The 24,845-nt window shown below is 39.2% G+C and overlaps 3 protein-coding genes across 3 annotated transcripts; 2 read left to right on the forward strand and 1 right to left on the reverse strand.

The window, feature by feature from the left end:
• The first annotated feature begins 7,611 nt into the window (after positions 1-7,611).
• Positions 7,612-9,341, forward strand: LOC129722631 (WASH complex subunit 1). The gene is made up of 2 exons (XM_055676232.1): positions 7,612-8,876; positions 8,940-9,341. The coding sequence occupies exons 1-2, from the start codon at positions 7,719-7,721 to the stop codon at positions 9,138-9,140; spliced, it is 1,359 nt and encodes a 452-aa protein (XP_055532207.1). The 5' UTR covers positions 7,612-7,718; the 3' UTR covers positions 9,141-9,341.
• LOC129722633 (protein mago nashi) lies at positions 9,162-9,907 on the reverse strand. Its single transcript, XM_055676234.1, has 2 exons — positions 9,525-9,907; positions 9,162-9,459 (listed from the first exon to the last, which is right to left on the reverse strand). Exons 1-2 carry the CDS (start codon positions 9,789-9,791, stop codon positions 9,277-9,279), a joined length of 450 nt encoding a protein of 149 aa, XP_055532209.1. The 5' UTR covers positions 9,792-9,907; the 3' UTR covers positions 9,162-9,276.
• Positions 9,908-15,415: 5,508 nt separating this feature from the next.
• Positions 15,416-24,036, forward strand: LOC129722630 (protein lines). The gene is made up of 2 exons (XM_055676231.1): positions 15,416-16,156; positions 19,288-24,036. Exon 2 carries the CDS (start codon positions 19,436-19,438, stop codon positions 22,151-22,153), a length of 2,718 nt encoding a protein of 905 aa, XP_055532206.1. The 5' UTR covers positions 15,416-16,156; positions 19,288-19,435; the 3' UTR covers positions 22,154-24,036.
• The last annotated feature ends 809 nt before the right edge of the window (positions 24,037-24,845 follow it).

The raw sequence follows: 24,845 nt of genomic DNA on the forward strand, positions 1-24,845 counted from the left end.
TTTATTATTTGTGCCCTCTCCAAGCATGTATGGCTTTAATTTTAATTTTATTCAATAATGTATCTGACAGTATGCAGTCTTAATAAATAAAAAAAAATAGTGTCAAGTTTACAAAATATTCGAATTTTTCAACTTATTCACAAACTTGCGGGGTGGTTCGCCAAACTCAAACAAATCTTCTACGCTTGAGAAGGTCCTGATTGCCGCGGTTATAGGCTCGTTAAATCCAAACGACGTCCGATGGAATGCGGTTTGTAGAAGGCCAGTTGAACGTAACAAACGTTGAGAAGCACGGAAGTTTAGCTGGAACAAGAGCGTTGGCGATCCTATTTCGCCATTCAATATTTTGGCAACAGATGCAGCTTGCTGGATTTTGCGTCGACGTTCGAGCGTGTCGAGGCCAAGTAATCGACAGCGGTCAGGATACGGAGGAAGATTTTCCGGATCACGCCAGGAAAGGTCACGTAATGCCAGTCGGACAAATTTCATCCGAACACGTTCGATCCGTAGACACCAAGTTAACTGATGAGGGTACCAGATCGAGCTACAATTTTCAAGAAGTGGTCGTACTAGAGAGCAGTATAAGGCTTTGAAGCAGTGAGGGTCTTTGAAGTCACGGCCAATTTTTGCAATGAATCCCAGCTGTCGACTCGCTTTTGAAATTAAGATGCCAAGGTCGCAAACACGGTCAACTCTTCTCAGCTCAAGTAAATCAATGCGGTATTCGAATATGATCGGATTTAAAATGCGGTGGAATGTCATTACCTCACATTTTCCAATACTAATTATCAGCCAGTTCTTATGGCACCACTCGACGAATATACTCAGCAAATGTTGCAAACGACGACAATCGTCGATTGTACAACCTACCAGATATAGCTTTAGATCATCCGCATATACCAACCTACAGCCAACACCTAACCGTAGCATTGCATCATTGAAGAATATAGCGAAAAGCAGAGGCCCCAAATTGCTACCTTGCGGAACTTCCGATTTATTAGTGAATTGCGACGAGACACAAGAACGAAGTTTCACACGCAGTATCCTTCCACATAAATACGAACTTAACCATTCCACAAGTGAACGCGAAGCTCCAAGCCGTGACATTTTACGCAAAAGTATGTTATGGTCAATACGATCGAAAGCTGCCTTCAAATCAGTGTAGAAGACATCAACTTGCGCTTTTTGTTCGATATGTGCAATGCACATCGAAGCAAATTCCAGTAAGTTACTATGAACTGAGCGGTTCGGCATGAAACCATGTTGCGCGGTAGAGATGTAATTCTTAGTGGAATGGAGCATTACGTTACTAACAATAATCTCGAACAACTTAGAACCAGCTGAGAGACTAGTTATGCCTCGATAATTTCTGACATTTTGACGATCACCAGATTTTAGAACTGGGAACATAAAAGATTGTTTCCATATCTCGGGGAATTTCCGTTGCTCGAACGACTTGTTGAAAATGCAGCGAAGTGGGTTTACTAGCGCATTAGCACAACGGCTTATAACTATAGCCGGGATGCCATCGGGCCCCGGAGTATAAGATCGCTTAAGTTTCTTTGCGGCATCCATTATCAAATCGGTGGTAATTTCAAATGTTGTCAAATCAATCAAATCGGCCGGAACATCAGCCGCCGCAATATCCGCCTCGGCATCGGAGGCAACTCATGAGCGGGGGCCTAGTGTGGTTGGTAGCGTCTCCGCCAACCACGCTCGACACCTGGGTTCGAATCCCACCGCCGACATAGGAGTCGATGGTTGTGAGGTGGCGTGATCCACTCACAACCAACCCAACTGGTCTAGATTCAATTCTAGCCGACACCGGGAGATTTTCTGAGGCGAAAAATCTCTGGGATCACCCCTTCCATCGCATGAGGAAGTAAAGCCGTTGGCGCCGGTCCGTTAATAAATGGGTCGTGAGTTAGGGTCCTGGGTGTGGAGTCGCCTCCCTGGGCGTCAGTGATTGGCCACAACAGTGGCGGAACTAGACCGACGGAAAATAAGCGAGAATAAAAAAAAATCGGAGGCAACTCTATCAGCGAACACTGATGCGAAAAAAGTTGCAAAAAGCTCACACGATTCCGATTCTGCAGTCGCGTCTAAGTCATCCAAGCGAACATTTACAGGCACCGATGAACATTTTCGTTTGGAGTTGACAAAATTCCAAAATCCTTTGGGGTTTCTCCTAAGGTCTGTCTGTACATGTGAGACGTACGATTTGTATAATTCTCTGTTAAGACGGCGGTATTCGTCGCTGGTGCTTTTGAAATTATGTTTTGCTACCTGCGTTTTCAAACGGCGAAAATTACGCTGGGCATTGTTTCGAAGCCGTTTTAATTCATGCAATCGACGCGTGCTCCAAGCAGGGATGTTGGGACGCTTCGCTAGCGGTACATTTGCATTCAACCACTGACCAATTATATCGCAAAAGCGTGCTGTCATATCGTCGACATCAGTGCAAACGTAGATTGAATTCCAGTCGAAGCTCATCAAATAATCGATCAATGCGACGAAGTCAATTTTTCGGTAGTTCAATCTGCTTCAATTATCTGCACATACCGGGACAGTACTATGAGAACGGACGGTAGGTAGTGAGAAAGTTAGGGGTGGGTGGTGGCGGTCGACAGGGAGTAGCGGTGTAATACAGTTATCAACAGTAAGCTGATGGTCAAGGGAACAAAAAACTAAATCCAGGGTACGATCGTTATGGTTTCGCTGATAGTTTTGCTGTCTTAGATTAAAATAATCCATGCCGTCCATCAGCGTCGTACTAGCAACAGGCAATCGAACAGAAGCAGGGCCAGCACCAGTCATCCACACGATGCGTGGCTGATTATAATCATGATGTATAAAGATATGGTGTAACGATATGTCAAAAGCAGAATCAGCCATATTGGGAAATTAAAAGTTGCCAGCGAGTAGGTTTGTTTATAAACAACTAGGGCATAAAAATTGTCGCATCTCATAATATATCATTTGGATGAATTTAAATTATAAATATAACAATGCTACATACCTTGCTACCAGTATTCATTAATTCAAGAAACAATTTCCAACTTAAAACACCTGAATTTGCGGTATTCAATTGTGAGGATATATCAACAAACACGAAAAAGTTATTCGCTGTTGCATAGTTATGCTTCGTCTCCAACCCTCCAAAGCAGCGGTTTTCAACCTTTTTTTGTCCGCGTACCCCTTGGTGATATTTTTCATATCGATTGTACCCCCTGGCTTGGAATGTTCTCGTATAGTGGAGAGAGTAGTGGTAGATCATGTTGTGGTATCGGGCGACAACTAAAAATCTGGAATTTTTCGAGGGCTCTTTTACTCTACAACAAACACGCTTAGAGCGAAATGACAATATGTATATGAAAGCTCTATCTTTCCTCTTTATGTCATTTTTTTTGTTTTGTTTATGCATGCTCAGTTCGGTTCAAAATGGTGTCCAAACAAGGAGCACTCCGCAAGTGCATTGTACGGTTCGGTATGAACTGCAAAACAATATCGACAAGAGGTGATGGAAAACCATTTTGAAAGCGAAAATCTTCCGGTTTCTATTGTGTATGGTTTCCTGCAAACCTCAACTATAATCCGCCAGGAAGGAAGCTAAAGACCAACCTGCGTAGTGGACAGAAAAAGACTTTTCCCTTTTTGTCAAATCATGGTTCAAGCCTAGTGGTTTGGCTATCAATTAAAATATATACCAAAACGAATGTTTGAACAACATTGATTCCATCTTTTTCAAAACACCATACAGATGAATTGTGTGTATGATTTGGCCAGAAAAAATATCATCACAGTACGTCAAAAACACAAACATTTCTAAGCAATCATTCGACTCCATTTATACCCCAAATACGCAACCCAACAAATCCACCCCAGTGTCGTCCAATCGAAGATTTCCTTGGGATTTTGAGTTTAGTTTGAGAAATAACTGGAAATCAACGAATTACGAACAGTTGATGGGTAAAATCAAGAGATGCATTCGGAAAGCGGACTTGAAGGCCGTACAATGCTGTTTCGGCATCAAAAGAAAACATGGTCGAGAGGCCGGTAACAGACCTTTCTCAAATGTTCAATATTTTTTGTTAGTTCACAATGAATATATCTTCATGAGAAATAAATCAGTTTTTCTTCGATTTCTTCCACCTTTTTTGACAGCTGTAGAAAAAAATTCCTAATTTTTAGTTGTCACCTGTTAGTTTGGTTCAGGTTTCAAAATGAACTATGGTTTGTTTGATTGCTACAGTCATGTTTTAGGAGAAAGATTGAACAACAAATGAAGTATTATAAAGAAAAATTGCTTTTTTCTACTCATCATGATTATAATCACCACAGACAAACACGATGTCATTCGTGTCATTTGAATAGACTTTGTCAAGAAACCTCGATCTGCGTTAAAATAATGCACCATAACTGCAGATGCTTCGATGTCTCGCTTTCCATTTAAAAGTTCTGTGTTCAGAATCGGGTGTGGTCAGGTTTGATATTTTTCAAATCCGTATCCGACCCGAGACCGAATTTTTATTTTCAGTTGAAACCCGAAACATGTTTTCGCTTAAATCCGATCCGACCCGTTCCCGAAATTGGCCCGAAACCTGAACCCGAGATATTTTTTGGAACCATTTTTTATACCAATTTGAGTCTGACCTAAAGCTTTGAACTTCAAAAGGTGTCAAAATATTAGTGATTTTAACAGTTGCATATGATTATGCGGATTTGGTAAAATATTTCGACGATTATTCAGGAAAAACACCAACCTGTCGTAAATGAGTAAATCTTGACTTTGGAATGTGTTGAACAGGGACTTTTGAGTGCCAACTATTGTGAGTTTCACTGAAACTTATTCGCCGCGCTATAAACCGAAACTCTGAAACCAAATGCCCTTCTTGGTTGCCGAATCCATTTTATTTTCCTCGGGACACTGTAAGCAACAGCCAAAATTAAATCTACCTGTCTTGGCAACCCTTTCCAAAATCAAAACAAACTTCGATTCTGGCAGCACACTGAAGGCGGCGTCAGGGGTGCCATTTTTACAGATTACTGTAATATAGATTGATATCATAATGCTTAAAACAGAAACCACGAAGTGAGTATATGATCCAAGAGATTTTCCTCTGGTGATTAGTAATCCTTTTTAGTCTCCACTGTCTCCAGCAGTGATTTCTTCAAGGATTTTTCCGATTCTTTCACAATGAAGGTTGATGCAAATAAAAACAGCATCCATCTGGTAACTCAGCGCGGCCTTTGATTCAAGCGCGGTGTTTGGATTAGACCGCGTTCAGTTTTGGGCAAATCTTTTAATAGTAATATTCGATTCAAACGTTAATTGATATTGTAAAAACTTGCGATATTCCTAATGTGTCTTGCCCCTATAGTTCGGTTTTTCATTATCGATACTGAATTTGAGAGAATATCGATACGTTTGCCTTAAGTATCGACCAGTATCGATCAATTCTCAGTGATGGGAAATATCGCCCAAAACGGACATCGATAATTCCGGGGCTTTTATCGATAAGTATCGATAATTTGACAGCTAACGTTTGCGGTAGAAAAATTTTTTTCAGATGGTGATGAAAAAAACTATTTCAGATGGTGATGAAAAAAATATAGGACAGATAATTGAGTTGGATAAATTTCCCATGGAAGGTTATCATGTTAGCTTCCTCGCAAAAAAATATTACGTCCTTGCGTGCGGCCTTCCGGCAGTTAACCGGAACATTCGTCATGGCGGACGAAAACATGCGTGTAGCCATGTTTTTAAACTCTTTCTTTCTGTTTTTTTTTTTTTTTTTATTAATTCCTCCTCCGTTTACGCGACAAAATTGTTGGAATAGGTCTTGCGCTTCAAGTTTGCCCAAAAATTCTCGATGGGAAGCAGGTGGGGGACATTGGGCGGATTCGCCGACTTCGGTACCACATCGATATTCAGCCGCTCCATCTCCTCCAACGATCGCTTCGAGTAGTTGGCCGACGTCAAATCTGGCCAGAACACCCTGTCTTTGCGCCTATGGTATTTCTTGATGAACGACGCAACTTCTGTCAGGCACTTCGTACTATAAATTTCCCCGTTCACGGCCAGCCCGGAGCGAAAGAAGAGCAACTTTGACATCCCTTTCTCGCTGATTGTCAGCCACAGCCGCACCTTCTTGGGGAACTTGGTCACTGGAAATGTTTCGGATTTCTGGAGTGTGTGCCAAAGTGTACATTTTTGCAACGCGTAGATTTTTTTCTGACATTCTATTTCACTTAGGTTCACTGTTGGGTACTAATTTTCTTAGAGCTTGCAGCACTCTAGCAGAATTCAATCGAACATTGTGGGTGTGTAGGTCTTATTAAACCAAGCAACTTTGTAAACTTGCGTTTTAAAATTTATCTTGATTAACATTTAAAAAGGTCAGATTATTTTCACGCGGATTTTCTCTAAAAGGTTATTTATGCAGATTTTCAAATTATCGTGGTTTTTTACGCGATTTTTTGAATTAAAACGGTTTATCAAGCGGATTTCTGAATTAACATGGTTTTTTCACGAGGCATGTATCCCCCGCGTAAGAAAACCTAACTGTATTTGAACCTTTTTCTTATGAATCAATATATCTTAGTAAAAATTATCTGAACTTTCCTTCAAAAATATAAAAAAATGAGTTTAAGATCCTACTCCGACAAAAATATAATTTTAAAAACAAAAAATGTTTTTAGAAAATATCGGTGATCACAGATTTCTTTAAATGAATTATATTAGGTAGAAAATTTAGTTGCCTAAAACGTTCTATGCGTTGCGAAAATGTACAATTTGACACACACTCTTGAAATCCGAAACATTTTCAGTGTAGGTTGATCACACCAAGTTCCCTAGTAACACTAGTATAATACTGTTTTCCAGTGAAATGAAACCGGTTATCAAAATTGATTCATTTTTCGTAAAGCTCGGGTCATTTAAAATTCGAGAGAATTTTTTCATCTCAATTATTTTGTCTACCCCCTGTATAAGTCAGGATATTTTTTTTGGCGCAACAATTTCGTTGAATTGGATTTTTAGTGGAACTAAAAATTGTTTGTTGGGTAACAGATACTTTAAACTTAAACAGTTCCAAGTTAAACTAGAATTACCAGAGAAATACCAATAGACTGCTGCTATGCATGTCCATCATATTATAAGAGTTAGCAAGCCAAAGAAAATGAATTTTATTACAATTTCGTATCACTGCTTTTAATGAGATGGTGCAAAAAGTTTGGATATTTTTTAAACTCCTCCAGTACTCAGTTGTCGAATTCATCTGTTCTCAGGAAACTAAAAACTATAAATACCTTTTTAGTTACCATTATTTGTCAGAAACTCAGTGACACCCGGGGCGAACCTTTACACCACCCCCAACAATGCTAAATCTTGTCGAATAGCAGCACCCAACAAATACCTAGCGGCAAAAGCAACTCCTGGGGTAGGGTAGGTGAGGTCTCCTTCTTTTGGGTCTCCTCCAGTAACCAGCTGCACTGACTTGTGCACTGCTCACCCTTATAATATCGATAATTATCGTGAGCGTCAGAAAATTAACGATAATATCGATGTCCCGCATTTATCGATATTATCGATAAGTATCGATAAGTTTCCCATCACTATTCTCAGCAAAACATAAACAAGTGCTAATTTTTTTCCTATGTTAAAATTTAACTCGTTAAATACGCCAGTTGTAAATTAGCGAATAAACCACTGAATCATGCCTTGCTACAACATTCCAATAATCGATTCCGATTTACGCCACGAAGAAACAATCCTTCAGACGATCAATGTGTTCGAATTTCTAAACGAAGTCATTGAGGATGTTTTCAATAAAGTTAATCGAAGAATTGAAACTAATCGGCAGCGGCTAGAAGGAATCAATGCTCGAATCGAAAAAGTAAACACGGACGTAGAACGGTTGAAGGACACCAAAGAGGCAATTGTTATTTATTCTCCCTGCCGTTATCCAGGAGCGGATCTTAATGTTACCGTGCTACCAACGTTTACCAGCCAAAACGGGATACGGATGAGGGAAAACGAATACACACTACGTGATAGACCGTACGTTCCAGCACACTCCTATCAAGAGAAAATACAGTTTTACCATGTGAAAAGTCCAACGGATCGACATGGGATTTTTTCGTTTGATAATCCCCAAAAAATTCGATTGGACGAAGGCGTAAAATATGTTGATTCAATTCTGATGTTTAACAGTAAAGAATTCGCGGTTAGCTATAAGGGAATCGCAGACAAGTCGAGAGACGGTAGAAAAGCCGCCGGTCAGATACGCGAGGAAAGAATACTTTCATCTTCTTCGCCAATTATACGAAACCGTTCACGAAAGAAAGGCCAGGAGATATTTTACACTCCGAAGCTCAATGAAGCACCCAAAATAGATGTTCCAGTTGATTTGCCTGATCTGCCAGGCATCGTTACTAATATTCAGTACGCTGGAAATAACACATTGATTGCTCCTTCTCTGCAGTTAGCTGCAATTGCTGATCAATTACCAGAGTTGAAAGACTTGGTAGATATCGGACAAACAGAAGAAACCTTAACAGCACCGAATATAGTTCCAGTAATTGTTCCTGTGAAAGCTAAATTATCTTCTGCAACACCTAGTGCACAATTACCACCTCCTCCGCCACCGCCGCCTCCACCACCACCTCCTCCACTAGATGTATACGCAGTTGAAAGTATTGCAGAAGAGAAGAAGCAGGCCCAGAAGGATGTTAAGAAGGCAGAAGACCGAAAGCCTCCAGTTCCACAAGCTGGGGATGCTCATTTCAATCTAATGGAAGCAATCCGAAAAGCCGGAGGTGTTGGAAACGCTAATCTCAAACCCAGTGAGGCTAGCAATAGTAAAAAAGATTCGGTAGGTTAGCCAAAACTTTCACACATCGTTTTGCAACCTGTAATATAAATTTTTGTTTAATAGACTAAACCCTCCAAAACGGGTCCGCAAAATTTTATCGACGATCTACACAATAAACTGCAAATGCGACGCAAAGGTATTTCTGGAGCCCGAGAGAATCAAGAGCCAGGCAATGTTATAGACCGTCTATCGGCGTTGATTCCACCCCCGCCCCCAAAAGCTGACGCAAGTGCCAGTGAGAGTAACGACGAAGATTGGGATTAATACGATTAATGCAGACGAAACTTTACTGGAAATTCAAATGTTTTTGTATTTCGTGTTTTGTATTATAAAGCAAAATTAAATCTACAATATGTTAGTCAGAAATGAGTTGAAAATTGTTGTGATTACAGCTTGCTTCCTAAATAGGTTTGATTTTAAAGTGCAGACCGATCAGTGAAAATACGAGACATTTTAAATCTTGCACCAGGTAATAAAAGCAACGTAATCCTTCCGGATCCTTAGATTGGTTGACATCTACTAGAGATCCAGTCTTTGAGGTAGTGAAAGAAATATGCTCATCTCCAATCACAATCTCCAGCTCCTAAAACAGTGAAAGCAAATTGACGCTGATGATACATCATAACCTAAAAGTGAAGTTTATCTTACCTGTCGTCCTACTCGATCCGGTGGTGGCCACATCGAGTCATCCTCCTGCATGATTTCCGAATCTACAATGATTCGTTTTAGCTCCTCCATGACGGACTGGTGGACGTACGCTTCTTTCCGAATCATGGTATCGTTTTTGTAGTTGGAATTGTTTGCGTATCTTAATTTGCCATCCGGCCGGAACTCAAATTCGAGAAATTCGTGTCCGAATTTACCCTTATGACCGACGTAATAGCGCAGATAGAAATCTTCCGTGTTGGATGCCATAGTTAAAGTTTGAAAGCTGGAAAATAGAAAAATACTGCTATCTGACCGCTTGATATCGAGATTCTCACTTTGACTTTTCTTTTCTCGCTGATACGCTTAGCAATGGGCAAGATCCATCCGATTTTTGCAAAATCGATCTTTTCTAGTCGATTCATCGATTTTTTGAATCGATTTCTCCACGTGCGATCTTCTGATGGCAAGATCGTTTTTTTCCGCCTGAAAAATAAATGTGAGCAAAACGGATTGAAAACAATAGTGATTGCATTTATTGTTGCTAACGTAATCTGCGGCCGAATTCCGAGAACACTTTTCTTTGAAGAGAAGAAAATTTCTTTCTTGATAGTATACGAATTTTTTTTCTCCTCTCCGAAGAAGTGTGTGCTCGGAATTCGGACACTGATCTGAAAAATGTGTCAATTTTTTACCGGGATGTCCATAGTTGAAGAATGGGCTAAAATTCAATAGACACGAAACCGGGAAAAACGCATTTCAAATGTTTTTGTTGGTTCAAACAATGGGGTCCTAAAGTTTTAAACGGTTTTCTGATTTTTATATATCAGCTGAAAGAGTGCAAATTTCTTAGCAAAACGTGATTTTTAAAAAAAGTTTATCATTTTCCTTTGATTTACAAATGAAGGATAAAAATCTGCTCGAAATGCCTTAAATGACAGCTCTCTCATATACCGTACATGGGCGAAAAGTCATTTGAGACCTTTCAAGCAGTTTTTTATTCTTCATTTAAAAATCAAAGGAAAACGATAAACGTTTTTTAAAAATCACGTTTTGCTCAGAAAACGCGGCTTTTTCAAATGATATATAAAAACCGGAATAGCTTTAGGACCCAATTGTCTACGTCCATGACAACATTTTTCATGAGTATGTCACCACCCCCATATCCAGCATATCCAGCTATTCACGAACGGTAATGGCGTATAGTGCACGCAGCCCATTTTGACGTTTTCTGTAGGTCAGGGAAGCTGGATAACCTTGTCGTCGAGTTGAAAAAGAACAATCCGCAGACAAATTAAGTCCCTCCAGTATTTTTAACGCAGTAACCATTTTTTGCCTTTGTAAACGCGACATCAATAGACAAACCCGTATGAAATTTGGCTAATACGCATGCGTTGTGAAATATATCAAGGATTAGGGGTGGGTGAAACGGCTCTTTTGCAAGAGCGGCTCTGAACCGACTCATGGTTCACAATGATTCACGAGCGTTGACAGTTCGTGTTGTCTCAGTAAACTTCGGGTTCGCGCGAACCAAACAGTTCTGGTGCGCCCAAAGAACCGTGGTCCTTTTTCGTGAGCCGTTCGTTAACTCGCTCTTTCCTAAGAACCGGTTTATATGAACGGCTCGTGAGCCGCACCTCAAACTGAATATAAATTACCAGACCACAAGACCGTCTCGAAAGTTTGACATATATTGTATACAGTCATTACTATCTGATTGGTGTACATTGGGGTGGCAATGGAAATTGACTTTGACAGTTTTATTTAAAAGTAGTGTTCAAAATTTCGCCTTCACGAACAGTTAGCAAAATTTCGATTTTTTGGATAACACCCGACCTCGACGTTTTATACATTTCTAATAACCAGTTCACATGATGTAATATCGCCCATCTTGATTTCAAATCCCATACTCCAAATTTTCCGTGAAAACTAGATGTATGTTTATTTCAAGATACGCGATATCACGTGATATCTGCTATAGTGTGAACAAGGCATAAGACATTTGGCACAAAAAAAAACTATTACAAACTGTGCTTTTCTTCATAAGTCGAGAAAGTGAAATTTAGACCAAATACTCCTGAATTCCGATTTAGCTGAAATTTTGCATTGCATTGGATATTGAATTTACCATTAAGCCAACATTATTTCATATTTGCTACCTCTGCAAGTGCACTTTTTGAAAATTGGCTTCCGTAGGGACGTTGTTTACTATCGTTGTGGATGTTTACTATCAAGCAACAATTTTTTGATTCAGGTAGAAAAGGCATATGCGCTTATTTTTCAACTATGAGTAGCGGGGTGATCGTTAACTCAAATATTGCAAAAGTTGAATTGAATGGTCGTGTATATGCCGTGCTGTATTCTGTTCTGCATGGTGTCGCGCTCGCCATTTTTGTTTTTTTTTGAGTTTGTTCTGCGGATATCCCGATTTTTTTATGAATTGGGTTGTTAAGCTATATCAGTTTTCCATATCATCTGAATGATCTGAATTTTCCAAGTAAAACGTGATTCAAAAAAAATTCTATCATTGTCCTTCGCTTTTTAAATCACGATTTAAAACTTCTTGAAATCTGCTCGAAACCGCTACAACGATTCGCCCATCTACCAACTGTCATTGTAACGATTTAGAGCGAATTTTTATTTTTCATTTAAAAACCGAAGGAAAATGATATAAAGTTTTAAAAAATCACGGAAATCCGTGAATAAATAAACAACCCAATTAGAGTCAGGTTTTTCAAGGGTTTTTTTTACGCGAATTTTTGAGTTAACGCGGTTTTTTTACGCGGATTTTTGAATTACCGGGGTTTTTTACGCGGATTTTTGAATTAACGCGTTTTTTTTACGCGACACCGCGCTAATTCAAAACAATTTTCGTGAATTTCCGAATTAACGTGGGTTTGGAACCAGAAACGTTTAAGTGTTTATCTAGTAAAAGACTTAGTCCAAAAAATACCTTCCGCCCACTGAAAGATCCGGAATGACCGTCAAAAAGGACAATTTTAAATACTGGTTCTAGAGCGTCTCGGGTTTTTTCTAAAGCCCTTCTTGCTGGACTACTTTACGCGGATTTTAAAAAAAAACGTGTTTTTTTACGCGGATTTTTAAATTAGCGAGGTTTTTTTTACGCGGATTTTTGAATGAGCGCGTTTTTTTACGCGGATTTTTGAATTACCGCGGTTTTTATGCGTTTTTTTACGAGGTACGTATCCCCCGCGTAAAAAAAAACCTGACTGTATACAGGTTTGGATTGCTCTTAGTGCATCCGAAACAATAGACCATTTCATGAACTGACAGGTGTCACGGATCCTGCTGATGTTCTTGATGCTTTCACGTGCATTATGTCAGCGGTTCCAAACTTTCTGTCAAAATTTCGTTCATGAATCAAGTTCCCAAACGTCTCGTGAAATGGTCTATGGGATGAGCAACAATGAAAACTTTTAGTAGAAAAAACAACGCTGAGAGTACACGCGGTTAAAGAAGATGGCAATAAACTAAAAAAGCCGTATCGTTAGTAGATGTGTACGAAAACTCGATGAACATGATTAATAAACCAGAAAACGCAAACAAAACAAAATCTCCATAAATATAGCCAAAAAAAGTCGTAAAAAGCTTATACCGAACAAAAATCGATTTTTTGTTAAATCGATTTTTCAGGCTCGATTTTCTTATGAATCGATTTTTTTGATTTTGATTAATCGATGCAGGAGAATCGATTTTTGTTCAAAGATCGCCCATTGCTAGATACGCTTTTCGACCTGTCAATTAATTTTTTTCTTTTTGACGTTACAAAAACTTTCGTCTGCTATCTAAAGGCCTTTTTGGTAACTTGTGAGGAGGCAGAGACCTGAGTCTATGGTATATAGAGTCGCGCGAAGAGAAAATCTATCGTTTCGGCAACACGGTTTTTGTGCCGTTTGTTGCCAAGAACTATACAGTTCTGTTTTTCACCATGCATAAGCGAATATAATTTTTTGAAATTCTTCCCAAGGTACACAGTTTTGAAAGATTACACCGGTGATGTTTTGTTGAATTCAAGTGAACCAGTGTACAGGTTTAATGTGGGATTAAAATGTGTAAGTAAAACTTCAGAAAAACACATATTCTTTATTACGCTCAATTACAGCACTTTTCATCCACTCCTAACATTATCACCTTGTTTATTTATATTGCTCGATTGGTACCCTCGTTTGACACTGATTTGGTTCCTTTGGTTTCATCTTTGCGGGACTCTTAAACATAGACTCTGGTCTTAGGCAGACAGAATATTAAAAAGCAGAAAAGAAGTTTCTTCCAACCCCAAACTTCTATTGTGATTTCAGAGAAAAATTAGAATTTTGCGCTCTGACTGACAACCGCAACTGACAACCGAAAATGACAATTTCAGACAGCACCGATAAAAAAGCGACTCAAGAAATTGTTTGTCAAAGCGTATGCACTCTTAATTTATTTCAATTGAAATTAAATAGCATTGACTTAAAGCCGCCTTGATTCCTTGCCCTCGACTATGCAGCAGAGCCGCATTGATATGGATTACAATCAGAATGTTCTACGAATAAACTAGTTATAATCCATTATTTGATGTTGCTTTAACAGTATGCAATATAACATAGTTTTCATTGACTGGTGAATGACCGCCGGTTAAAACTTCAACAAAAAATGTATCAATGAGATATATGGGAAAAAGACTTCTGAATTTCGTTCAGAGATTTAGATGAACGGCTCAAAAGTTTCGTCTTCTCGAAAGAAGTTAGTATTCTAAATTTTAACACAATTAGACTTCGGGAAGTCGTGCGGGTAAAATTATACTTTTTTACCAATGAAAAATGTTCGATAGCACAAAAATATTGTGATGCTAAATTTCTTAGAGATGCAATAAACGTTAAAATATAGTGTTTTTTTTTGTAAGATTTGGACCACTGCGACCATTATTTTGATCTTTTGTGGTAAAAAAAAAAATATTTATATATTTTTCAGCTGGGAAACTCTCTCAGCTTTAATTTAGTTTTACCCGTGAGGACATTTTTCGAAAAACCGAAGCTTCTGAGCTCTACCGCTGAACGAAATTCGAAGGCCTAATTTCCCCGCAACTTCTGTTGGTTCCAGCTCGAGAATTCCTATGCTTCAGAAAATCTTTTTTTTGAATTTGTTTCCTGAGATAACATAAATGTTTTCCAGTACCGCAAAAGTGTCAGCGCATCGTTTCTATGTCTGTCTCCTGCATCTTCAAAATTGAGCTTTATAGACATAGTTGTCCCACGACTTTTATTTTATATATCATGGCTTTGTTGTGATAAATACATCAAATCGCCAAAAGCATGCGAACTTTAACAAACCCGTACCCGATGTTGTCGTATCATATTCGCTAACCAATCTAAAAATAGGCGAAATGGTGCCCATCACTGATGGCAATAAATCGTACATGCCTTCGATGATGAATATGATATTCTTTGCTCGATCAAGACAAACGAAAACCTAAGAAACAAACAAAAAGACCATAATTAACTAATGAGGTGTAGAGAATAGAACTTATTCGGATATTTTCGTATTTCAATTATGAATATTTCATTATCCCCAGTTGAACGTGTATCGAGTGCTCTTTTTTACAGCACATTTTTACCAGTGTTTTAGATGTCTGCCAGTTGCGGGTGTTGCTTCTTCTTTTTCTTGAAAATACCCTGCATTCTAATTTTTTTGTGAAAGGACAATATTTGAGTAAATAATATTTATTTAACTGAATAAATTTTCACAGCATTTTTAATATTACCAGAACCAGAAAGCCTTTTCATCACACAAAAATTTGGCCCATGAGGCATGAGATCGAATGGCACAATCTACACTGCCAACCCAGTCTACCGTGACGACAAATGTTATTGAAGGTCGCCATTTTAGTAAAAAATCGTGTCTACTCTCTACTTGGAAACAGCAGTCCTCTTAATCCCGTAATATTTTGTGCAATTTCCTGTGTTAATTGATTCAAATTCTTGTTTAATTCCATTCTGAAGTTACTGTACTGTCGGACTGACGTTGTAATATAAAATTGTGACACGGATCGTTGAGAAAACAGTGTTAATTTTAATCGGTAAATCTGAGAGCTGCGCTGCGCCAACACCAGTTCAATCATTGAAGCCAGGAAAAGCTTCCGAGATTTCTGTGAGTTCAGAAGCAACAAGTGGTATTTTAGCCGTTTTCATTAAAAGTTTGTATTGATTACGTGAAATACTGTCAAAATTTTCCAATAAATTCCCGAAGACTGCACGGAAACTTGTAGTTCTCCGTTCAGGCAAGGATTGCGCGAAAAAAGTGCGATTATTTTGAAAAGTGCTACTGGTGTTTGACACTTACACAGTCACCCACACCGTGCAAGAACAAGTTATTTTTTCCTCGCTTATTCCCTCTTCGGTTGTGTGCTGTGGAACGCAAGACTCATACCAATATCGGAGACACGCAGATTCAGGCAGAAGGCTGTGAAGCTTGCGATCACCCGTGGATCGCTTTTGGAATTGGATTTTGATCGGCTCTTCTTCGCGTCTGCTGCCGCCTATTTGGAGCTGCCTGCCGCCAGCGTTGAATTGAATCATTTTTTTTCGCTTTTGCTGTTCTACTGCCTTGCTTGTTGGATGAAATTTATTTTGACGGTAAGTTATTTTTCGTTGGTTGGGTAATCGTGGCACAGGTGGGCAGGAACGGTGGTGTATAATGTAATGTGCGCTGTAATTGATTTTGTCTGCTGGATCGTGGATTATTCTAATATGTTTTTATTCGGGTGTTCGCAAATGCGTTTTGTTGCAAAGTTGCATCAGGAGGGCCGTCGTTACTGAATCTCTTCACAGTTGAGCTTGAGATGAGAGTCGACGGAAACTTGTACACGGGCGGGATGGAATTTTGATAGCTTCCGGTAAGAATGCAATAGAGAGCCCAGGCGAAGATAGTTGGAAAGGAAGACGAGGTTAAAAAGCATTCGAGAATTTCGCCCTTTCTGTCTGATCTTTCCTTCCACTCGTCGGGTGGTAGGCAGCTGCTGTTGCGTGTGGTATGCTACAGCGATATATGGGATCATCATTCTGGCCGGTTTGATATATGATAGCGAATGTCTATAAATTATGCATGAAGGGTTATAATGAAGAGTTAACGGAAACTGAATAAAATTTTATTTAATTAGAGTTGTTGAATCGGTTTCAAATTTTAAAAATATCGGTAGAAATAATCTGAGAGAAATAATTACCTACTTATATGATTAGGACATTCATTTCTTTCAATCATATCGAACGAATAATTAATTAATTTTAATTATATAGAGTTTTAGTATACATACATATAGAGTATCCCCATTTTGGAGGTTACTGGAACACCGTTGGCGGTAGAGCCCCTTTTCACCGTCAAAAGAACAAACAAGACAAGGTTGACGACAAACTACCTAAGGCTGTCTGTTACATTATTTGCATTGTGGCATTCGAGAATGTTTGCAAACTTCTTATTTTCAAACATTTGAATGAATATTAGACGCTTAGATTACGATGTATTAAATGTTAATTACCTTATCCAGCACTGTTAAATAACTCCGGAAAAAATTTGGTAACCTTGACAAATATTCAAATGACATCTGGGGTCGATTTACGGTCTCTGGAAAACAATCTGGTTCCTGAACTATTAATATTAGATCGGTCATTTTATGCTGATTCCCGTAAACCGGAAATCACCATCTACAGAGGCGTCGCGTGGCTGATTTCGTGACATGTGCATCAAACATTCATTTAAGTTCTTTTTCCTCAACTGAGATAAGAGAATCAAACCAAAGTGGTGAATGGAAGGGTTTCGCTAGTATGCTTGCTTGTTTTTATAAGTTATAATATTTCAATAATTGCATATGCCCGGATATTAGGAAGTAGGGTACCTGTGCAGTGCACATGCTGCACAGGTGGACCCGACGTCACTGACCATCTTGAATTTAAAATGACGTCTAGAGTCTATTTCCGGCTTCTGGGCATCAACTCGATTTTAGAAATACCCATATTAGATGGTATTCGGCCAGGGGCTACTCGTGGCTTTTGGATCTGCCTGTTCAACTACAAATTCTGAAAATCGCAATTTGAGGAAGTAATCACAATCATGTCCGCGTAATCACGCAAGTCAGTCTATTTTTATTTCTTCATATATGCGCAAGTCAATCTAGTCGCTACTATTTTTTGAAAGTGAAACTGAAAGCCAATAAAATATTGATATAAATTTGCGTCTGAAATATATTTTTTTGCCTGGCGTCCCCGTGTGCAATGCACAGGTTGCACCTATGGACGAGTCGCCCCTGTATTCGGCGATTGTAGACTGCTTCAGGAACCGTAAGTCACCATCTTGAATTTAAAAATGGCGCCTGGAATTGATTTTCTGCCTGAACACAATCTCGGTTAGGTGAATACCTATACTAGGTGGCACTCAACCATTTCAAGCTGTTTTCCGGAAACCGGAAGTCGTCATCTTGAATTTTAAAAATGACATCTGGAGTCATTTTCCGGACTCGACACCCATTTGATTCCGAAAATACCCATAATGAATGGTATCCGGCCATTTGAACCGGAAATTGCAACCGTGAATTCAAAATATCGTTTGAGGTTTGCGGAAGCACTTATATTGGATGATATTTGGCTTTTTCTGAAAACCGGAAATCACCATTTTCATTAAAAAAATAACGTCTAAAGTTTACTGCCCATCTATGGACCTTCTGACATAATGGTCAAACTTATTTGATATCATGGTTGTTGTCTGCCCGTGTTTGCCCCATGTTAAAATTGGAGAGTGACAAACAATTATCTTTGACCAAATTTTTATCTGTCAAAAAGTGCCAAATATTTGACGCTTGGTCAAAGAGTGTAATACAGGCTTTAGACGCTATTTCGATTCTGGAGATATCCATGTTGGGTGTTATTCGGTCATTTTAGGTTGTTTTCCAAAGACCGGAAGCTAAGACGAACAATTTGCCGGAAATCACCATCTTTGGATATTATCCCGATACCAAACATAGTTACCCATATTGGATGGTATTTGATCTGGTTTTCAACTTTTATATGTCGTAATCTGCGTTCAAAACAAAAGTTAGAACATATCACAATTTTCCGCATTTGGTGGACGCATATCTAATTTTTCAATCGATTGTTGCAAAAATAACGGAAATCCGTTAAAAACTGAGTAAGAGTTTTTGAAAAAAGACAAACGTGACGCTCTCGATGCTTTTGGTTTTTTAAATTTGCACCCCAGCCTCGTGGCGCCGTAAGACTACGTTAAAGAACTGCCAGATGTATATGAATATTATCAATCTTTCGGACTTTATTCAAGGATAGCCTCCAGAATTCATTATTCCTAGTTTAGCGGGTTGTATTCATAAGGTTGCTGCTTCCGGTACCTACATTTTCTGAGCAAAACGTGATTTACAAAAATGTATATCGTTCCTCAGTTTCGAAATCGCGTATTAAAACTGATCGAAATCTACTCGAAATCACTTGAATGGCAGTTTGCCCATGTATTGTCAACTGTCAATTAAGTGATTGAGAGCGATTTCCATTCTTCATTTTTAAATCGAAGGACAACGATAAAGGTATATTTTTTCAACTTACGTTTTGCTTATAGAAATTCACTCTTTTAGCTGGTTATACAAATCAGAAATCGGTTTAAAGATTTAAATTTTGGTTTTATTTCAATGCTAGTACACCCCAAGAAAACATAACCAAAACATAAACTTCATCATCTAATTTGTGTTTACTATTGTTTACTATTACAGATTCACAAAATGCATCTACATGGACTGGCAACCTCTCCGAATCACCGAACACGCCAAACCGCTATTCGTGACTAACTACAACCAATTTCATGAAGGAGTCAACGGTGAACAAAGATTATTTTCGAAACACCACAACACACTGTAACCGATGGTTTTGCAAAACGAAAAGGAACCCAAAAAACCGCTGGGTTCCTCGCTGACTGGTGCACCAGTAGCGGTAGTCGGCAACGGAAACGGCAGTGTGACCGTGCCGGGAAGTGGAACTTCCTCGTCTACTAACGTTATTGGTAACGCCGGAAATGGAAGCAGTACGCTATCTTCTTCGGGAAACGAGCAGCCGATGTCAAAGCGGCAGCGAATTGAGAACGATTCCGACGTTGTGGACAGTTCGAGTGGTAATTCGTCCAATGCCTCGTCGCTTATTGCGTCAGCCAGTTCTAGCTCGACATCCCTGTCGTCATCCCCACCGACATCGTCCTCGTCTAATGCTTCTGCAGCCGCAGTGGTTCCTGTCGCAACTCCGTCACCAGCGGTGACAGGTATGCCAGAAAACGCAGATGCTCGATCAGAAACGGAAGAAGACGATCTGCTCCTGCGACAGGTGTCAGACTATCAAGCGCTGTTTCAAGAAGCTATATCACGACAATGCCTATGTCGGCTGGAAACCGAGGTGCTATTAATGTCCTTTCAGTCGTATTATATATGCAGTGAGGCATCCCCGTTAAACAAGGGTGGACGAAGGGTAGGGAAAATACGGCAACTGCTACCAATGATTGAGTGGCCATTCGAATATCTTCTCAAGTTCCTGTCTAACGTGCAGCTGCTTTTTGATACGTACTTGAAGCAGAACATCAAAGGTAACATATGTTCTGGGATAATGGACATGTGTAACTATCTAATACGAAGCGAAAACCAGCAACACGCGGATGCGGATTTCGTCTCAGTTAACGTGGATGAGATTATTGGTTTGTGTAACTACAACAACAAGTTCATAAACTACCTTTCCGGGAGGATATTATCCTCATTCCTGATTATAATTAAGGATAACTGGGACGACAGGTGGCTGGAGAAGATCGTAGCAAATTTGTTCGGTTTTCATCAAGCGGATTTTATGGCAGTGAAGAAAATCAACTTTAGTTTGGATATTATCAAACAAATCGTAGAATGGAAAGATGAAACGGAACATCCACTCGAGGAGGATATTCAAACCGGACAAGCACCGGTTGCCGGTTCTTCTGGGTCTGGAGGGTTTCATGTTCCCCCACTAGAAAATAACTACTTCGCCACACATTACGGTTCTCAGCAGTATGAAGGTGAACCGTTAACGAATAGCATTTTTAGTCCATCGTCGGGCTCAACTCCATTGGTAAACCCGGGCACGTTTCCCTTGTCTAGCCATAGTGTAATAAGTCAGCATCAACAACCCCTCCAGCAACATCTTAGCGGAAGCATATCTTCAAGTTCCTCCCAACAAGTATGCCATATCATAACCTTGACGGATTCGGAAAGCTTCGATACGACAAGAATCAAATGCGAAACTATTTGTGTCCTTGGTCGAAAGTGGTCAGCACTTGTGAAAATTATCAGCAAGCTTATCCCAGAGGTGTCGCGCCCAAACAACCCACAGAGTATATCAACGGAAACCTGTATCCTAACCTTCTTAGGGCTCTGGGAAAGCATTATCAGTGTTAAAGCAAATCTCTCGGTAGTGGAAACAAAACCGTTCTGTTCGAAACTAGACGACTTCCACGCTCTGCTTCTGTCGACTGAGAACGCAGTGATCTACAAGCAGATGCTAACTTTGTTTAATGAAGCACTCTGCTATGGAAGTACGTTAGCGCTGCAGGATTTTATTCCCGAAGAAGTGGGTAGTTTAGCTCACAGTGTTGTCAGGTCCGTCAAGGACCACCGCATATTAGATAAGATGCCTAAATCTATTTACAAAAGTGGAATAGGTTTTTTAGGTCACAAGGGAGAAGTCGTTCAGTATCACGACAGCCGTCTATCACATGTTATGGAAGCAAATGGAAGGTGCAGTATTGCTGGGAGCAGTAGTGGTGGCAGCAGTTCTCAAAGTGCGGCTGTTGCTTCCACGTCTTCCGGGTCTCATTATGACCGAACTCTTATGCAAAAAATGGCACTCTTAGTCTTGAAAGCTGTGGCAGTCATCGTGAAGGAAATTCGATGTGACTCCAGTGACAGCAGTGTGGACAGTAGTGACATTGATATGCAAGAAATACAAATGATTGAGCGGAGCATCCGAGATGTAGTTCGAAAACTGGAGACTTACCTTAAGCATCAGCTCGAGTTTCACCCAGATAGCCACTTCAGTCAGGTATTAATACATCTGTTTGATGACCAAGACGACTATCTGGTGGAGGCGATGGTGTGTACGCTGGACGTCACATCCGGTATATCTTTCCGTAATAACGCCTTCCCGGAGCTGATCGCAATTCTGAATCCAGTGTACACGTTTATCGAATTCTCCAACTTGGGACCAAACATCACACACCTGTTTCTGGATTTATTGATCAGTACGGAGACCTGTTTTCTGTTGTTCCTACTTCGGTTTCTGAAGTACATTCGACAAAACTGGGCAATGTTTACGGAGAGTTGTCTGAGTTACTACAGACACAACAGCTACAGCAACGCCCGGGCGGTTATGTACAATAGTAGCAGCGCGGCATTGCAGACCAATCAACAGAATCAGAACGTGGTGCTGGATAATGTTATGACGGTGCTAATAAGTTTACGGTTGCAAATCAGTCGTCTCGTCGCGGACACCATTTTTCCTTACAATATCGGCCCGATCCTGCGATTAATTGAGAACTGCGAGAGTTTGTACGAGGGTAACGAATTAAGTTGAGGTGAGTTTTGTTCTTCGGGGTATGGGAAGGAACTATGTTTGTGATGCAGGACGGTTCTGCAAAACGGGTAGCTCCATTATGACCAAATTATAAGTTTTTATTTGCTCAAGGAATCCCAGTGAATGCGAGAATGTTATATTTTGAGAAGAAACTTATCTAATGTAAAGTTCAAGTAGCCTCGTATTCCGTATGTAATAGTTTTATGCATATCTTTGTACTCGGAGTTGCTGAGTACAGTAGCGTACAAAAAAACGTACAAACGTGTAAAACCTCTACATTAACACAAAGAAATTATTTCAATTCAAAAATTGTAAAACATCTCGGCTTTATGTTCCATACCTTTTGATATATTTTATTCGACAAATTTCAAAAACATCTTAAATCTTGAAGGACCTTCTGAACTCGGGACGTTGGTGCTTAGTCATCTGCTGATGATTTCGCAAACACAGAAATTGTAAAAAAACGTACGGAAAAGTGTTCTCTAGCCACAATACTGATTATCCTGAAAATTGCACGTTGAAGTTTGCGTGCAGTGCAGTCAAAGACCGCAAGCTTAGACACATATCACATAAAAGTGCTACTGTTACTAGCATCACAAACATAGTTCTTATACCTAACAATAATTTTGAATCTACAGAAAAAAATATTCGGTTAAACAATAACAAAATGTTCAGGTATGCTTCAATGATATTAAAATGTTTTTGAGCGAACGTATTTATGGTTAATTTTATGCTTTCGGAAGAAATAAAATGTTAGAATTATTTGAGATCAAAATTACACATAAAATTAGTGTTTCTTGAACCAGAAAAAAAACTTTAAATCGTTTAGACAATACTGCCGGCCACGAAACAGTGCCTTCGTACAGATCCTCTCCACATAGTTGGATGGATCCAATTTCCAAGTACTTCCGTAATCGCAATCCTGTAATATTTCGTTCTGCAGACTGATCGTTAAAATAGAAAAGTTCTCTCTCACACGAATCATTGTGTTAGTTAATAATATTCTCCCCTCAAGTGGGTTATTTTGTTTAGTCGTTTAGTATATTTGTACATAATAGCGATAGAGTAACTCAGCAGTAATAGATAACACTACGCCGAAAGACGGTTCGCCCAATGAAATAAGACCGCAACAAATAACCCTCATCTACTAACTTCGACAAATTTACCATTCGATGAATGGTGCTTAGTAAAAATGGTTGATGGGTTATCACAAAATTAAGATGCGATTGCAGTGCTTGCAGAGTAAGTAGAGCCTTGGTTCTACCATTCGGTCTATTCCTGTATGTATTTTTTGTATAAATTGTAATTTAGTTCCAACTAAAATTCGTTAGTAAGGAAAGGAGAATTTTTTAATTTATGGTGACCACCTAAAGATAATTTATATTGCTAGAAAACATATATGTGTGTGTGAAATATTTAGTTAGGTTTTATTATGCAAATAATAATTTATATAAAAATCAGATCGTTCGATGTGTACAATTGACTCACAATAAACTATTTAAAATTAAACTTGCCTCAACAAACGTCGTTAGAGAAGGAATAGAACTAAGAGAAACTTACCTTGGCATTACCATTTTGACATAAGCGTTGCGCTTCTGTAATCTGCGTCGAAATAAACAGATTAACCATTGAATTATGTTAAAAATATTGGAAATCAAGAAATATTAGAATCAAGTAGATTGGTCTTTGCATCTTAAAACTATTTTTGACTGCCACCAAGAACTCAAAAAGTCATCAAAACTTTATGTATCAGGCTTTAGTCTTTTGGTCGATGCCAATTTTCGAGAAAATCAATCGTCAACAATCAATATAAACTTAGTTTAGAAACACTCTCCACTCTCAGGATTTATCCATCGGTACGCCGGAATCAGGAAACGTTGATTTTACTGCATTGCACACTCTACTGTAAGCAGTGTGGTGTACAGAAAAAGACCAAGTCAAAGGCTAAGGCCGATCAGAATTTTGATTATGTAAAACGTACAGCGTGTTTACCAACACGCGCGAAAGCAATGCAAATAAATACCGCTGAGCTGGACGCGAGCGGCAGAAGATTCTTGATACAGTTCGTTGATCTCTGATCCGAAATCCTTGGAGTTCACTGACCTTATTTTACCTAGTTGTGATATATTAAAATTGGCGACGAAGTCAATTTGGTACGCGTGTGCAAAAATTTGAATAGCTAGTGAAATTGCTGATTAGTTGTACAAAGGCACGCAAAAGTTTGGATTTGTTTGATATTTGTGAGGCACGGCAACGGCCGTAAGTGATTTTATAGAAGGAAAAAAGGGGACAAAAAGGTCAGTTGTTGAAAATTTAAAAAAAAAATTCGGGCACAACGGTGCTAATTTTTGTGAAAAGAATAAAAAAAGTGTGATACTCTGAGGGAAAAAAAGTGCTAAGGCAAAGGTCTTTTAAATAGTGTGCAGGCGAAGGTCTCGATTTTATTTGCAAAGGCAAAATATAGTGCAAATTTAACGAAAAGAAAGCAAAGGTTTTAAGAAGAAAGTGATTTGAAAAGTATTAAAAAAAAAAAAAAAGAAAGTGTGTGCAATTTAAAAAAAAAAATCATTTGATTCGCTGTGTTCCTCCAGCGGGAGAAGTTTTATTTTAATTTCATTACCCGTCGGCTGTGTTGCTCAAAGTGCATTGAGTGCCAGTACTAAAACATTACGGCAACGGTGTAAGCGAGATC

The sequence above is a fragment of the Wyeomyia smithii genome, chromosome 2, assembly GCF_029784165.1.
Source record: "Wyeomyia smithii strain HCP4-BCI-WySm-NY-G18 chromosome 2, ASM2978416v1, whole genome shotgun sequence".
In the NCBI taxonomy this organism is placed as follows: domain Eukaryota; kingdom Metazoa; phylum Arthropoda; class Insecta; order Diptera; family Culicidae; genus Wyeomyia; species Wyeomyia smithii.